Genomic DNA, 15,505 nt, shown 5'->3' on the forward strand with positions numbered 1-15,505 from the left:
TAGTTACTGAAGAATTTCTGACAGTTATTAAATATCTGCCGTTTAGATAAAACAATGTGAGAAACAAGGGTTAGAAAACTACCCTTAAAAAAAGACATTAATTTTACTTGTTCAGTCTTAGTTTATGATTGACCTTAATAGGGTCGGGCTGATAGACATCACGATGTTGAGCTTATCTTTCTTGTATCCAGATAATGAATACAAAGCTTTTGATTCATGTAAACTCAATTTAAAACTTTGTGTTCAGTAATGCAAGCACACATCACTCAATGCTGCCACAAGGGGTGCCATGACATCACAACACCAAAAGTAAAGCACAATTGTCTTTCCTCTCCTACTGTGACTTCACTGTGAACTAGTAACACTGACCAAACGAATGAATGAATAAAGTAGGATGGCATTTAATTCAAAGCGTTATTGTGTGCTAATTGCGGAATTGAAACTCGTCATTTGGCAACCTTATCGCCCATCATCAAAGAAGAAGTGGGAGGGTCATATCGAAGATTGAGGGCACACGTAAAAAAAAATATTTACAATGATGTGCATGGCTAAATAAATTGCAACAATTTCTTTTGACTTTTCTTTTGATTTTTACACTTTAGTTAAATCTTTTACATTTTAATAAAAAAAGTAATGTGCATTTATAACATTTTACTTTGTTATATTGCCTTTTTTAAAACTACAAAAAATGGCAGCATTTTTTATCATTTTCATAAAAGTTTAATGGCATGCAGAATATTTTGTTGTAGGAATATCGGAACATGCAATGTGTCAAAACAAAAAACAGAGTCTCTGCTTTTAAACAAAACATACAAAAAAGGTTTTATTGTTCTTCATGCATTTTTCAGCACAAGCTGAGAAAATAAAATTTGTCAAAGACTTTGTCTGAATCAGATTTAGAACGATGATTAAAACATAGATTAAATAGATCGCTTCCATAGACATCCAAAGCATGCACTGTCCTCTACCACTTCCTGGATTGTCATTCAGTAACAGTAGGCAGTTTTGATTTATATGCGGTTTAATGCTTGATGATCATGTTTTTACATATGCATCAGCTTACAAACACGATTGCTTGTTCAGTACACTTTCAGAAGATGCGTAATAGCTAGGGCTGGGATAAACGATTATTTTTTAAACGATTAATCTAGCGATTATTTTTTTCCGATGCATCGATTAATCTAACGATTAATTTTTTCTGCCCCATTCGATTGCGATTATCTCCCCATTAATTGACTACTAACAATTTATACATGTTGATTTACATATCTGAATGAAAAAAAACATGAATTCCTTAACATTGCAATATATGTTTATTGCTCTTAAAATTACAAAATAAAAGACTGACTAAGAATGCATTACTTTGCACTTATATAGAGATAGCATTCAATAAAACCTTGAAGCCTTGAAAACACATAGCTTACTGAAACAAGCTTACTGAACACATAGGGCCTAGCTTACTGAAAAAAAGCTCTTCTTTCAGATGAAAATAACAACAACTTGATGTCTAGCATTCAATAAAAAAGGTCACCCAAAATACTTGTTTAGAGCAATTGAAAGAATACAGTAACCAATGTAAACTTGAGGGCTTTAAGCTAATACAGAGTGCTTTTCCAAAAAAAAAAAAATAATAATAATAATTAACAGTGGGAGCCAGCAGCCTGCCATGGAGGAAAAAAAAATCTCTGAATGCTCCGCGTGAAACTTTGGCGTTCCGCCCTTTTTCTATCGTGTCTAATGATTTTGGTTAATATGCACGAGGGAGGGAGAGAGAGAGAGAGAGAGAGAGAGAGAGAGAGAGAGAGAGAGAGAGAGAGGGAGAGCAAGACAGCGCTCGTATAGTTTGAAGACTGTGAGTGCGCGAGCGCGCGTGAAACTTGGGTGTTTCGCCCTTTTTCTATCGTGTTTAATGATTTTGATTAATATGCACGAGGGAGAGAGAGAGCAAGAAGCGCTCGTGTTGTTTGAAGACTGTAAGTGCGCGCGCACAGCCGGGGCTCTCTCTCGTACGCGCCCTGTCAGGCGCAGCAGTCATTCTATTCTACATCCGATCAAATAAGGCTTTGACAGCCGCCAAAAAAAAGATCAATGCAGAAAAACCCCTGGATTGGTTATATAACGTTGAACAGAATGTTGATCCGGCCATCGCGTATATTCAGCGCACATAAGGTAAACATTTTGCAAACGTTTTTTAGATAAATAAAAACAGGTCGACGAATCGATGCGCATATTTTGCGTCGACATATTTTTTGCGTCGACGTCATCGATGACCTCGACGCGTTGTCCCAGCCCTAGTAATAGCGATAAATTATTTTATTCGCACTATTACATCAATGTAATGATTTTTATTTATTTATATTTGCATTCACTAGCTAGCTCAGCTGATTTATAGCAGAAAATCAAGTTGTAATGGGCTAGTTGGATATCTCCACCAGCTTGGATTTCCAGTCTTGCGAGTGTGTGCAAAGACACTTCCGGTAGTGCTAAACGTCAGTGCAGAGAGCCAAGTATTACCTTCAATATGTTTACAGGATTTATAATATCACTTCAAATGCAAATAAGATATACACTGACTGCTATTATTACTATACTATAAATGTTAACTGAGCCAGTGGATTTGAAACTGTGTATGTTTGGGTCTGGTGAATGAATTAAATACACAAATGTTCCCTACTGTTCACGAAATGAAAGTTGAACTTATGGTGTGTATACACAGCTACATAGTGTATTTTTATCTTACCAATTATATAAATTTACAAATTACTTATTTCTCGAAAATGTTTGTATTACATTGATTTTTTTTTAATGAAATATTTACCTCGTGAGTCGTGGGCTGCGTTTTATCTTAAGTATCCATTTCTCAATTGTGCACAATACATCAGTAGGTTTCAACATTATTTTCAGAACATATTTTATTATTTTACACAGTTAACTAATACGTGACTCATTTTAATATCCGTTTTATCTGATAATTAATCCAAACGAATAAGATCATGCCCTGCTCATAGACATTTAATGATTAATGCTGCAGATCTTCCACAAAACAAATAAAGATTGATAAAAACACTGCGATCTTTTAATTAATGCAAACCTACCAAAATTACATTACCTTTAATTGTACAGTTACAGTTACAAATTATGTTATCAAATAAAGTTAATAAAACATGCTTTACCAGAAATTTTTGCGTCTCGTTTGACAGTCAGAAACCTTGATCTTACATAACAGTCAGATCAAAACCAGCTCTTCGAAAATGTAAAGTATTGCATATTTGAGTGGTTTGTGTTTGAAAGAAGATATCTCTGTGGACTGATTAACCTGACGCTGATCCGCATAATCAACAGAAGAATAAAGCAATCTCCGCGGTTTATCTTGACGAATTTCCACACAGAGGTACGCAACAATGTAGGGAGGATGTTTCGCCATGTCTTTGATATACCACTATCCGCTGATAAATTTGAAAATCATTGATTATATACATCTAGCCAATTTCCGTATGCAAGTTTCCCTTATAGTAAATGCGAGCGTCGCAAGACCGGAAGTATGCAAACACTCGCCGCCATCTTGTGCATCGAGCCCATTCTAACTGAAAGCGAGACTGACAGACTTTTTCTTGTTTAATACTGTAAAGCTGTGTGAATAACGGTGCCACAATTAATTATATAAAGCGCTATAAATAAATAAACCCGACGTGACTGGAGTGCCGATTGCAGAACTGGTGCAAACTTATCCACACTGCTATGATCAGATGCTTTCTTAACTACTGTTTTCACACCACTCTCATTTGTTGTTTGCCATTTCGTTATTGGGAGGAAAACATGCAGCACATATTCACAAATTCATTTAAACTCTGCTATAAGCAGCTTAAATTTCGGCTGTGGAGTCAGTCTCTTCTTCTCTGGTTTTTCATCTGGGAGAGTTGCATTAAAGTCTTTGCACCACAATGATCAGGCCATCCTTAAAAATATTTTGGTTTGCAGTAACAGTAATTTTTTTTTTTTTTTTTTAAAGGGTCGGTAGGTCGGTATATTTTTTTTTTCAAGTTTCAATGTAAAAAAAAAAAAAATCTTTGTCAAAAACATGTTTATTGCATGAATTTCAGATGAGAAGAAAAAAATTGGGGTACTGTTATACTGTTTTACTTGCATCCATATAAGTGTATATAAGTGTAATAACTGTAATAGTTGCAAATTCTATGTCTATGGTAATTAACAAATTACCTAAAACATTCCTTTAGATATGCAGATTTGAGCACAGGAAAATACAGTTTATGCATTCAGCAAATTAATTTAGTGTTGGGTGATGGATCTTGTTGGGAAAGCAAATACCGCATCACCGATCTGGAGTCATCTGCATTCATGTCACCCATCGGCGTTTGCACAAGTTCTCGTGATCGCAAACGCTGGCTGGTCAGGTTTGGTGAGGCTTTCTCCAAACTGGCCAAATACAAACGAGACAGCGATGAATAAACGATGGTAACAAGAAATATGGCAACGATTCCTATTTCAAAGAGAGCGCGTTCAGATGTTAGGCCGGTGACACACTGGCTGCGTGGCGTGAGCGTGGCATGTCTGCTGCGTCCCAGGAGCGTGGCGTTTTCTGTGTCTTTACACACCAGAAGCGTGCCTGACGCGGCGCGCTGCTGCTGCTGTAGGTGACATAGAGGGAGGCCGCCGACAGACCAGGATCTTGTCTTCATGACAACAATATCAACTTTTTTTTACACACCTACAACTACGCCTACTGATAAAGGACACCGTCAACAGTTTTGACGGCAAAATATACTATGTTTGACAGGTGCAATATTTGAAAATCGATAATTATTTATTTATTTTTTTAATTACATTTATATCTGAATTTATGTCAACCTATAGACTTTCAAACATCAAAATGTCATGAATTAATATGTATTTGTGTACAAAATTACATATAAACATATTTTCCTATTATATTTTGCCTGGAAACGCTTCCAACACGCGCGCGTGTCCCGTGAAAGATAGGTGTCGGTTCTATTTCTAGCATGCACACGTTTTCCACGCGGCTTGAGCCGCGCCTGAGACGCGCGTCTCACGCAGGCAGTCTGCAAGCTCTAACCTGTTAACATGGGAGCCGAATTAAAAACGGACACGCCACGCGGCTGAGACGCTTGCGCCACGCATCCAGTGTGTCGCTGGCCTAAGTTATTGAGCTTGCTTGGTGGCGGAAAAGTAAACCGGACGCAACACAACCGCGTTGCGACAGGTTTAGTCTGTCTAGTGTCTATACAGGACACTCTGTGTCAGTAGCCTACATCACAGACCGGACGGGGATTTATCATATCGTGTTGTGCTGCATCCAGTGTAGCATCACTGATTATAATGAGTATTTTGTCACGCTGCGTCGCTCGCGTCCGTTAGATAGGGGGTATTTAACTTTTCTTATTTAGGCTACTTTCTTATTTAACTGAATTATTTCTTTGATATTTATTTTAGTGTTTTGCAGGCGGCGTTCACTGACAGAAGTGCTCAAATAAACACTAACTGACGAGTTAAATAGGATGTGTTAGATGAGTGAGATGGGCTGATTTCTAGACGTGCATACATATAAATATATCCTGTATATAATATAAATATAAAATATATTACATGCATGCACAGTTTAAGTCAGCTTTAATCACCTTTTTTGGTAATTCCATGAATTAACTGACCACGACACTGCTTGCACATAGTTTATGCGCCGCCTTTGAGCACAGGACCGTCCACGCTCACTTAACTTGCAGCTGATAATAAAGTGAAGTGGAGCGCGTGTCTGAAACTTCTCCTGTTTAGTCATTCTGTGACTGAATAAATTTACTTCTTGTCTTGAGAAAAAGTGACAGAAGCAGCAGTTGTGAGTGTGTGGCCATCCCCGCCCCTACGTAAAATGATTTGAATACGTTAAACTGGAAAAAAATTATCGCCTTCGTTAACAAGCAAATTTTGACACCAATATATTTATACATTTATATATATATATATATATATATATATATATATATATATATATATATATATCAGCTATATATATATATATATATATATATTTATTTATTTTTTCCAAACACGGCGCCACCGGTGGTTGTTGGTCCATGACTACCGCGGTGGTAAAAATCAGCCACCGTCACAGCCCTATTTTTCACTGTCATGTATTCTAATGCTTTGAATAAACATGCAGTAATATTTTGCTCATTGCGCTATTTTGAGGCCTCAGAAGAGAAGCAAAAAGCTTTTCTTCACCCTAACTGAAATTATGCATTTTAAATTCGAATACAATTCGAATTTTGATCATATTGAAGTAAAAATTTCGAATTTAGTTTTTCAGCTATTTTGACAGCCCTAGGCGATTCAAGACCGAAACTGTATGAGACTGAATACCGGCAGACTTCACATTTCTGTTGTAAAAAGAGAAACATTGTGCAGAAGTATTATTTGCAGTTATGCGTGTTTGTCCGAAGCTGCAGTTGCTGTGTGACGCCTGTTCAAAAAAAAAAAAAAAAAAAAAACCTGGACGCGCTCCGAGAGAAGGTCGTTAAAATCAATTTCCTATTTTCGTTTTCGAAACTTGTGTTGGTTGATTCGTGCTTGATTCGTGCAATAGATTTTCGAACATAAAGTGACAGTCGACGCGGTCACGGTTTTAGACTAGACGGGAGAAGGAATGGGAAAAGATGTGGGCACAGTTTTTCCAGAACTTCGTGCCAAGTTAAAGCGGTGTCGAGCTGTTTTAATGCATTTTTTAGATGCATTATGGTGCCCGAACCCGTATGACTTTGAACAGTGACCGCAAACATTTGGTTTACTGCAGCCACAGCTATCATTACCAAGCGCGAACCGTTGACTCTGACAGAGAGTGAGAGACGAATTGAACGCACAGGTCACAGTATGAGATCCGTGTAAACATAGATGACGTCACTGGGTTTTTTTAATTAAAGAAGATAGCCTTCGTTTGTATGTAGGCCTACGCAATATATATATACTTAAATATAATTAATAGTATTTTATTGCTTTTGTATTAGTTGTTTGAAGAGGTTGGTCGGTCTTAACGCAAATTTACAATCGTCAAATCGGTCGGACTAAAAGCAAAGAACAAGAATATTTTTAAGGATGGCCTCAAACCACATTATTGCAGACTCTTACATTAGGCCACATGAGGTCAAACAACGTTTTGACAACAAAAATGTCAACTTTTTTTTTTATCTTCGACGATGATGATTTCCAATGATGTCGAATAATTGCTTTAGCCCTAATGCACAGTACCACCGAGATGTCACGCAGACAGAGCTCACACGTCACAGAACATGGACAGCCAAAGAATACTTGAAGCTTAATAGAGCAGCTGAGGGAGGGACAGCAAACTTGACATCTACTGACCAACATTATAACCATCTCAATATTTTCCCCTCATTTGGTCATAGAAACACTACTGTTTTGGGGCAAATGGGAACACTAAAATTATCCTATCATTTATCAATCTCAAATTTTGTTTATCATTTGGAATTGAAGGATAAATAGTAGCAACTTTACATGGCTGCTCGCTATAACGTTAAGATAGTTAAATGTGCCCTAGATTAGGCAGATTTCCAAGTGTTTGTGCAGAAGCTATTAGCGCACTACTGCATGACATGGAGACGCCGGTGTGATCACTAGCATCTCTTTCCTGACAACAATGGAAACAACTTAAAATGCGCTGTAATTTTTGCTAATACAGACACGGGTAAAATATCACAGGACTGTAAATGGTCTACCTTTGTTTATATAAACTCATTAAATCAAAACATTTCGATTGTCTCCATGAACTGGAGCGCGTCACAAAAAATAACCGGAACTTACCATATAGGCTATACCTGCCTCACAGACATGAGAAATAGATCTATAGAAAGCTTGAAACGTCTACTTTTGAATGAATCATTCAAAAAACAAAACCGCTCTGAAATGATTACGAAACGCTCTCTGAAGGTACGTTACTGTAGTGCAAAGATGGCGAGTCAACATCCATTTCATCTTTTGCAGCCGTCACTGACTTAGAAAACACTAGTTCATTCATAAATATGTCCTTACCTGTTTCCCCAACGAATGTATAGTCATTACCGGTGCTTTGCAGCAGGCTTTATGTACGTGATGGAACATTAATTAGGCTTTATAATAGATGCTCATTATGGTTTAGTTCCCCCTCCAGTAGGGCTGCATGATATTGGGAAAAAATGAGATTGCGATATTTTATTTTTCTGCGATATATACTGTGATATGAAATCTAATCAAATTCTTTCTTACAAACAAAAATGGGCTGAGCACACTTACATTCTCATTTTAAATGATTTAAACATTGACACCATCGTGTCAATTGATTAATATGCCAAGTGTTGTTTGAAGACTGTGAGTGTGCGGCCGGGGCTCGCTCGCTCTCTCTCGCTCTCTCTCTCTCTCTCTCTCTCACTCACCAGCCCTCACTTTCTCTCTCTCTCTATCGCGTGCGCTCTTGCTCTCTCTCACGCTCTCTCTCTCGCTCTCTCTCCCTCTCGCGCTCTCTCCCTCTCTCTCTCTCTCTCGCGCGCGCGCGCTCTCGCTCTCGCGCTCTCTCTCTCTCGCGCTCTCTCTCTCTCGCGCTCTCTCTCTCTCTCTCGCGCTCTCTCTCTCTCTCGCGCTCTCTCTCTCTCTCTCGCGCTCTCTCTCTCTCTCTCGCGCTCTCTCTCTCTCTCTCGCGCTCTCTCTCTCTCTCTCGCGCTCTCTCTCTCTCTCTCGCGCTCTCTCTCTCTCTCTCTCGCGCTCTCTCTCTCGCGCGCGCTCTCTCTCGCGCGCGCTCTCTCTCTCTCTCAAATTCAAATGAGCTTTATTAGCATGACTGTGAAACACAATGTTGCCAAAGCATCAACAAATTATATATTATATATTATAATTATATAATTATATATAAGTAATAAAACAAACAAACAAAACATATATGTACAGATCATGTCATATGTAGCATAGTAAATATAAATAAATAGATAAATCCAGTGGGTCTCTCTAGAGAATTAGCTGACTCTGATGTTGTGAATAGCTAGCACATATTTAGCCGCTAGTGCAGCTGTACTATCATCTTCTCCCAGTAAGAAGAACATTTTCTCAGTGTCGCTCAGTTCAGAGAATGATGGAATTAAGATTTCAAATCTGGGCAGAAAGGTTTCTCTTATACTGGTGTATTTAGAGCAGAAAGTGTTCCTCATCCTCGATGTGCTGTAGGTCACAGTGTCTACAGATCCTCTGCTCTCTCTCTGTCCATGTTTGTCTATGTCTTCCTCTCTCTATCTCTAGATCATGGTCACTTAATCTGTATTTGGAGAGGATTTGTCTTTCTTTAAAATGTTTAATAAAGAGATAACTGGCCAATTTAGTGGTTCTATTGAGGGCCGAGTAACATAGCAGTTTATTCTGGAGGGCAAAATGTGCTTTTAGTGCTTCATCATGAGTGACTTTTAGATGTTTGTGGATATGGTTAATAAAAGGTTTGGGGTTGATGGGGAGTATATTCTGCTGGACGAGTTGAAGAGCGAGTGAGTTCAGAGGATGAGGTTCTGCTGAGCTGTCATTGGCGAGGAGGGCTTTATATTGCACTGACTCTGGGTCAGACTGATGGAGGTGATGCCAGAACTGGACATCTCTTCTGGATCTCCATGTTCAGCGGGTACAGGCCCAGCTCAGCCCTGCAGGCCGCAGTGGACGTGTTTCTGTGAACCCCCAGAATATTTTTGCCAATTTCCAATTGTAATTTTTCTACTGATGTTTTATCCCAATTTTTAAAATTTAGTACTGGTCCCCAAATTACACATCCATATAAAAGAATTGGTTTTATTATTGAATTATATAATTTTATCCAGGTTTTAATGGGTAATTTTAAGTGTCCACATCGTGACTTTATAGCATAGAAAGCCCTACGAGCCTTTTCACCGAGTGTTTTCACAGCCAGACCGAAGCGTCCCGAAGCACTGATGTCGATGCCCAGATAGCTGTAGCTAGAGCTGTGCTGCAGGACCTGGCCTTTATACAGGAACTGGTGTTTGTGTCCCTGAGATCTGGCTTTCTTCTGGAACACCATGATTCTGGTTTTGTCTCTCTCTCTCTCTCTCTCTCTCTCTCTCTCTCTCGCGCGCGCGCTCGCTCTCTCTCTCTCGCGCGCGCTCTCTCTCTCTCTCTCGCGCGCGCTCTCTCTCTCTCTCTCTCGCGCGCTCTCTCTCTCTCTCTCGCGCGCGCGCTCTCTCTCTCTCTCGGTCTCGCGCGCTCTCTCTCTCTCTCTCTCTCGCGCTCTCTCTCTCTCTCTCTCTCTCGCGCTCTCTCTCTCTCGCGCGCTCTCTCTCTCTCTCGCGCGCTCTCTCTCTCGCGCGCGCTCTCTCTCTCTCTCTCTCGCGCGCTCTCTCTCTCTCTCTCTCTCTCTCGCGCTCGCTCTCTCTCTCGCGCGCTCGCGCTCGCTCTCTCTCTCGCGCGCTCGCGCTCGCTCTCTCTCTCGCGCGCTTGCTCTCTCTCTCGCGCGCTCGCGCTCGCTCTCTCTCTCGCGCGCTCGCTCTCTCTCTCGCGCGCTCGCTCTCTCTCTCGCGCGCTCGCGCTCGCTCTCTCTCTCGCGCGCTCGCTCTCTCTCTCGCGCGCTCGCGCTCGCACTCTCTCTCGCGCGCTCGCTCTCTCTCGCGCGCGCTCGCTCTCTCTCTCTCTCTCTCTCGCGCGCTCGCTCTCGCTCTCTCTCTCGCGCGCTCGCTCTCGCTCTCTCTCTCGCGCGCTCGCTCTCGCTCTCTCTCTCGCGCGCTCGCTCTCGCTCTCTCTCTCGCGCGCTCGCTCTCTCTCTCGCGCGCTCGCTCTCTCTCTCGCGCGCTCGCTCTCGCTCTCTCTCTCGCGCGCTCGCTCTCGCTCTCTCTCTCGCGCGCTCGCTCTCGCTCTCTCTCTCGCGCGCTCGCTCTCGCGCGCTCTCTCTCTCGCGCGCTCGCTCTCGCTCTCGCTCTCTCTCTCGCGCGCTCGCTCTCTCTCTCGCGCTCGCTCTCGCTCTCTCGCGCGCTCTCGCTCTCGCTCTCTCGCGCGCGCGCGCTCTCGCTCTCTCTGTCGCGCGCTCTCGCTCTCTCTGTCGCGCGCTCTCGCTCTCTCTGTCGCGCGCTCTCGCTCTCTCTGTCGCGCGCTCTCGCTCTCTCTGTCGCGCGCTCTCGCTCTCTCTGTCGCGCGCTCTCGCTCTCTCTGTCGCGCGCTCTCGCTCGCTCTCTCTCGCGCGCTCGCTCTCTCTCTGTCTCTCTCTGTCTGTCTCTGTCTGTCTCTGTCTGTCTCTGTCTGTCTCTGTCTGTCTCTGTCTGTCTCTGTCTGTCTCTGTCTGTCTCTGTCTGTCTGTCTCTGTCTGTCTCTGTCTGTCTCTGTCTGTCTCTGTCTGTCTCTGTCTGTCTCTGTCTGTCTCGCGCTCTAAAGGAAGATATTTGGAAGAATGTTTGTAACCAAACAGATCTCGGCCCCCATTGACTACCATAGTATATATTTTTTCCTACTATGGAAGTCAATGGGGACCGAGATCTGTTTGATTCTGTCATTCTTCCAAATATCTTCCTTTGTGTTCAACAGAACAAAGAAACTTATACAGGTTTGGAACAACTTGAGGGTGAGTAAACGATGATAGAATTTTCATTTTTGGGTGAACTATCCCTTTAAGGTATCTGACACTAAGTGTTGGCAATGGAAATGTGTACTTGTCACTAAAATATATGATATATTTAACTTGACCCCCCCCCCTTCCCCGGTCCCCAAACACCACACCACCACAAATAGAATCTAATTCTGTGGGAAACCCTGAATTGATTTATCGACTATCGCGACAGGCCTAACTGTCAATTCTGATTTCATGGAGACTTTAAAGACAACATCTGACCACTGGTCAACTGTCATGATGGAGTAACAGTTTGAAGGGAGTCTTAATGAGCAAGATAAAGTTAACAACAAAACTACACTTAAAGCAAACTTAAAGCGGTCACATAATTAAACTACAGTATATCTCTAGACTAATATTACCCTCAGAAAAGTATAAATCAGCTAATGTTAGAAATGCACCATCATGCAACACACGAAGACCCCAAACTGAAGGGTCCTCATGCATGGCCGTTAGATCTGTGTCAGTTCTCAGGAGAATAAACCTGCTGACAAACGTTATAGACGCTATAGTGATTCATTCATAAAGAAAGCTGCCCTTATCAGTTGAGTTTTCTGGTTTCTAGCAGTACATTGTGAGATTATTCCGCTGAGGTTTATGCAAATCTACACTCATGACTTGTCTTTACAGTGCTTTTTGTGGCCTAATGCTCACAAACGACATGCTATCAGTTTCAGGGGCCTGACTGTCTCTGTAAAACCAGCCATGGTTTCAGCATTATACACTGCTCTGTGTGTCATCGTCTCAATCAATAGCAATACCTTTACAAGGAAAACACCATGTGAAGGAAGTCCTGTTATTTAAGACCGAAGCAAGGCAAAATACTACTCCTGTTTAAAAGTGGAACTACAAAGCATTGGACTTTGATGACACTTTATTTCTGAATGTCACTGTATTAGAAAACATCAGAGCAAGTGTCAGGCAGATGCAGCAGGAACATTTCACAATCAGAAGTTGCATTATACATATTCCAAACCTAAGTAAAGTAATTTTTTTGCTCTGTTTCTTGGTTTACCATTTAGTTTTCCGATGCACGCACACATGACCTTAAGTCTTTCGGGGATGCTTTCAGAGAAAACTAGAAGCAGGGAGGCTTTGAACGCTTCAATCAGTGTTGGGGCTTTCGTAAGTGCAGCAAATGCAATGCACGCTGCAAAAACAAACACAGCCATGAGTTGATCATTCATTGATCTCGCCTCTGAGCAGCACGGAGCTCATGTGACACGTGCTGGACGCGTGCTCCTGTCACTTTCAGGAGCTCAGCGCTGCTGATGCTGATGGAGCAGCTGTGAGACTTCAACCAACAACACCTGCAGAAGCTCCTCAAACTTCCCGATGCCCCGAGATCAGTGCATTCAAGCACCTAACTGCATTTCTACGTCCATATAGTCTAAGGAGATCCACAGTAACTTATAACACGCTTCTGCAGTCCTCTTGGAGTAAGCTCAATGGTGATAGTTTCTAAATCATAACACGTGAGGTGTAAAGCTACTATCTTTCAGTTATCAGAGCTAGAGAAGTATCGTGACTCGTTTCACATAGACTTACCGCGATCAGCGTGCTGTTTCTGCTTTGCTCCGCGGGCGTCCCGCTCCCTCCTTCGGCCAGCTCCGCGCTGGTTCCCCCGCCGCCCGTGCCTCTCTGCCCCGCGGGTTCCGCGCTCGCCGCCGCTGGCTGCCGGTGCTTGTTCGTGCGCTTGGCCTTGGTCTGCATGCAGCGCTGATGCAGCGCAAACGTCTGCTGTCTCTCCATCTCCAGCCGTTCCATGGCCGTGCTGTCATAGCGGTCCTCACAGCCGGTGTGATGCCGCCGGAAGAGCTCGATGCGCCGCCGCAGCCGCTCCATCACCGCGCTGTGCCGCGGCACCACGAAATCCGCCATCATCCAGAAGAACCGCGTTTATAAACTCACTCGAGTCTCCGGAGTCCAGCACAACTCTCAGGACAGATCGTGCTGTTTCAGAGCTGTGTGTGTGTGTCTTTACAAGACACACTCAACTGCCTCCATTTTTATTACTATCTACCTCCTGGAACAATAAAACAAATCGCATATACTTCAGATGTGTGCGCTTATATTCAGAAAAAGTCGAAACTCCAATCAAAGTTTCCTTTTACGCGAACGAGCGCTCAAAAATCACGGAACAATGTTTCTTATATAACTGTTATATTCAAGCCGGGAGTCTTGACACAAACTAGAATTAAGCACAAACTAGTTTATGAATGAAACCGTTTACTAACACGAACCACTTTCTTTTTTTCCTATAAGTTAACTTACATTTGTAAATAATTTAGAGAAATGTTTAAGAGGATTCAAAACTTTTACTTCAGGAATGAATCTCGTTTTGAGAGAACTAAAACCCTTTTAAACATTTCACGTTACCTCGGTGTTTATATTTGCGCATACAACACGTTAAATCGGTTTTCGCTCTCGTCGCGAAATGTTTAGCAACAAATGAAAAATAAATATGCAGTTTTTTCTCCTCACAGTTGAAGTTTGACAAAAGACGTAACGTTACTTTGAAGATAAAAACCTATCGACGAAAGGTTAGCAAGTGATGGATTAAAAGCGCTTAAATGACACCCATTCAGCCCCAAAACACAAACTTAGAGAGTTACGAGCGAGTTTTACTAGTAAAAGTAACTTTTAAAGTAGCAGTGCGGCTAACAGCTGACTCTCACTGTTACATTACAGCTACGGATGTAGCTTAGCCTGCTTGCTAACTAGCCCTCAAACAAAGCATTATAAACTCACTTTCTTCCGAATTTGCTCCAGAAGTCTTAAGTACACACATCCAACTACTGTCCCCCGGTCTGACTCGACACGAAAAAGAAAAAGCAAACGGTAAAGAAATAAACTCTGCCCCGCTGCGCTGTCTCTATTGTTTTCCAGTGTTCAGCCAGTTGTTGGTCGCCATCTTGTAACTGTTTTTTTTTCCTTTTTTCTTTTTTCCTCCGCTTTATCCACGCGATGTGAGTGACAGACCACTCGGGCAATCACAAACTCTCACTGTTAAACCCTTCCCTCAGCTTCACAGTTCTCGGGAAATCACTTTTTTATTATTGTGGAAAATAAGAGTGCATTTCTTAAAGCTAGAAGATGTAAAGTGAAAAAACGGAGACGTCTTCTCTTCATGTGATTTTATTACTTTTCGGTTAGATTTGGGTATTCCCCTTTTCATGAGACCTCAGTTTACATTTTTGGGGGTAATGAAACAATTAAGTAAAGAAAAATGACAGTAAGCTTTGCAGAACACTGCAGCTGGCTTTCACCACAAATCTTTGGGCTACTCTGTGTAAAACCAAATTATGCAACTCACCCAGCTATCACAATAATAGCTCTCTCTTACAGTATTATAACTGCTGAGCTGAACGTCTGCATCTCTAATAGATATTTCTAAAGAATTCAGTCCATTTCTGGAAATGATTCTCTTGCGTGCAGCAAAGCTTAACCATTGCCCCAGATAACAAACAGAAAGAGTGTGTTGGTCCTGATTCAGGTGGGGGTTTATCACCACATTTGGTTTCAGTTGAGCTCGACTATAACGAAACTGAACACTTACACCACATTAATGTATTAACTTCATTGTATTAGATTACAAAATCTATGCAAACTGATGTGGTGTAGTTAACCACCCATTGTCTTCATTTTGAAGCATTTATCATCATATTATTATTTCTTTGTAGTGATTTAGGTGTCCAAAAATCTTTGGAGGCCACTTAACTGCTCTTCTTAAGGTCCACTTTTGAAGTATGCAAACATTTATACAAGTCTGACATCACATGGGTGTTATTTCCCAACACTTTCATGCATGCATGTCTGATTGGGGAAGTACATCTGTCAAGACAA

The 15,505-nt window shown here is 41.8% G+C and overlaps 1 protein-coding gene across 1 annotated transcript in view; it reads right to left on the minus strand.

Annotated features, from left to right (window-relative positions):
• Positions 1–14,598, minus strand: part of LOC132114027 (mastermind-like protein 1) — a 33,291-nt gene extending 18,693 nt beyond the window's left edge. The window contains exon 1 of the mRNA XM_059522141.1: positions 13,208–14,598. Coding sequence (XP_059378124.1) covers positions 13,208–13,543 — 336 coding nt within the window. The 5' untranslated portion in view covers positions 13,544–14,598. The remainder of the gene's footprint in view (positions 1–13,207) is intronic.
• Positions 14,599–15,505: the final 907 nt, after the last annotated feature.

The sequence above is a fragment of the Carassius carassius genome, chromosome 33 (assembly GCF_963082965.1).
Source record: "Carassius carassius chromosome 33, fCarCar2.1, whole genome shotgun sequence".
Classification (NCBI taxonomy): domain Eukaryota; kingdom Metazoa; phylum Chordata; class Actinopteri; order Cypriniformes; family Cyprinidae; genus Carassius; species Carassius carassius.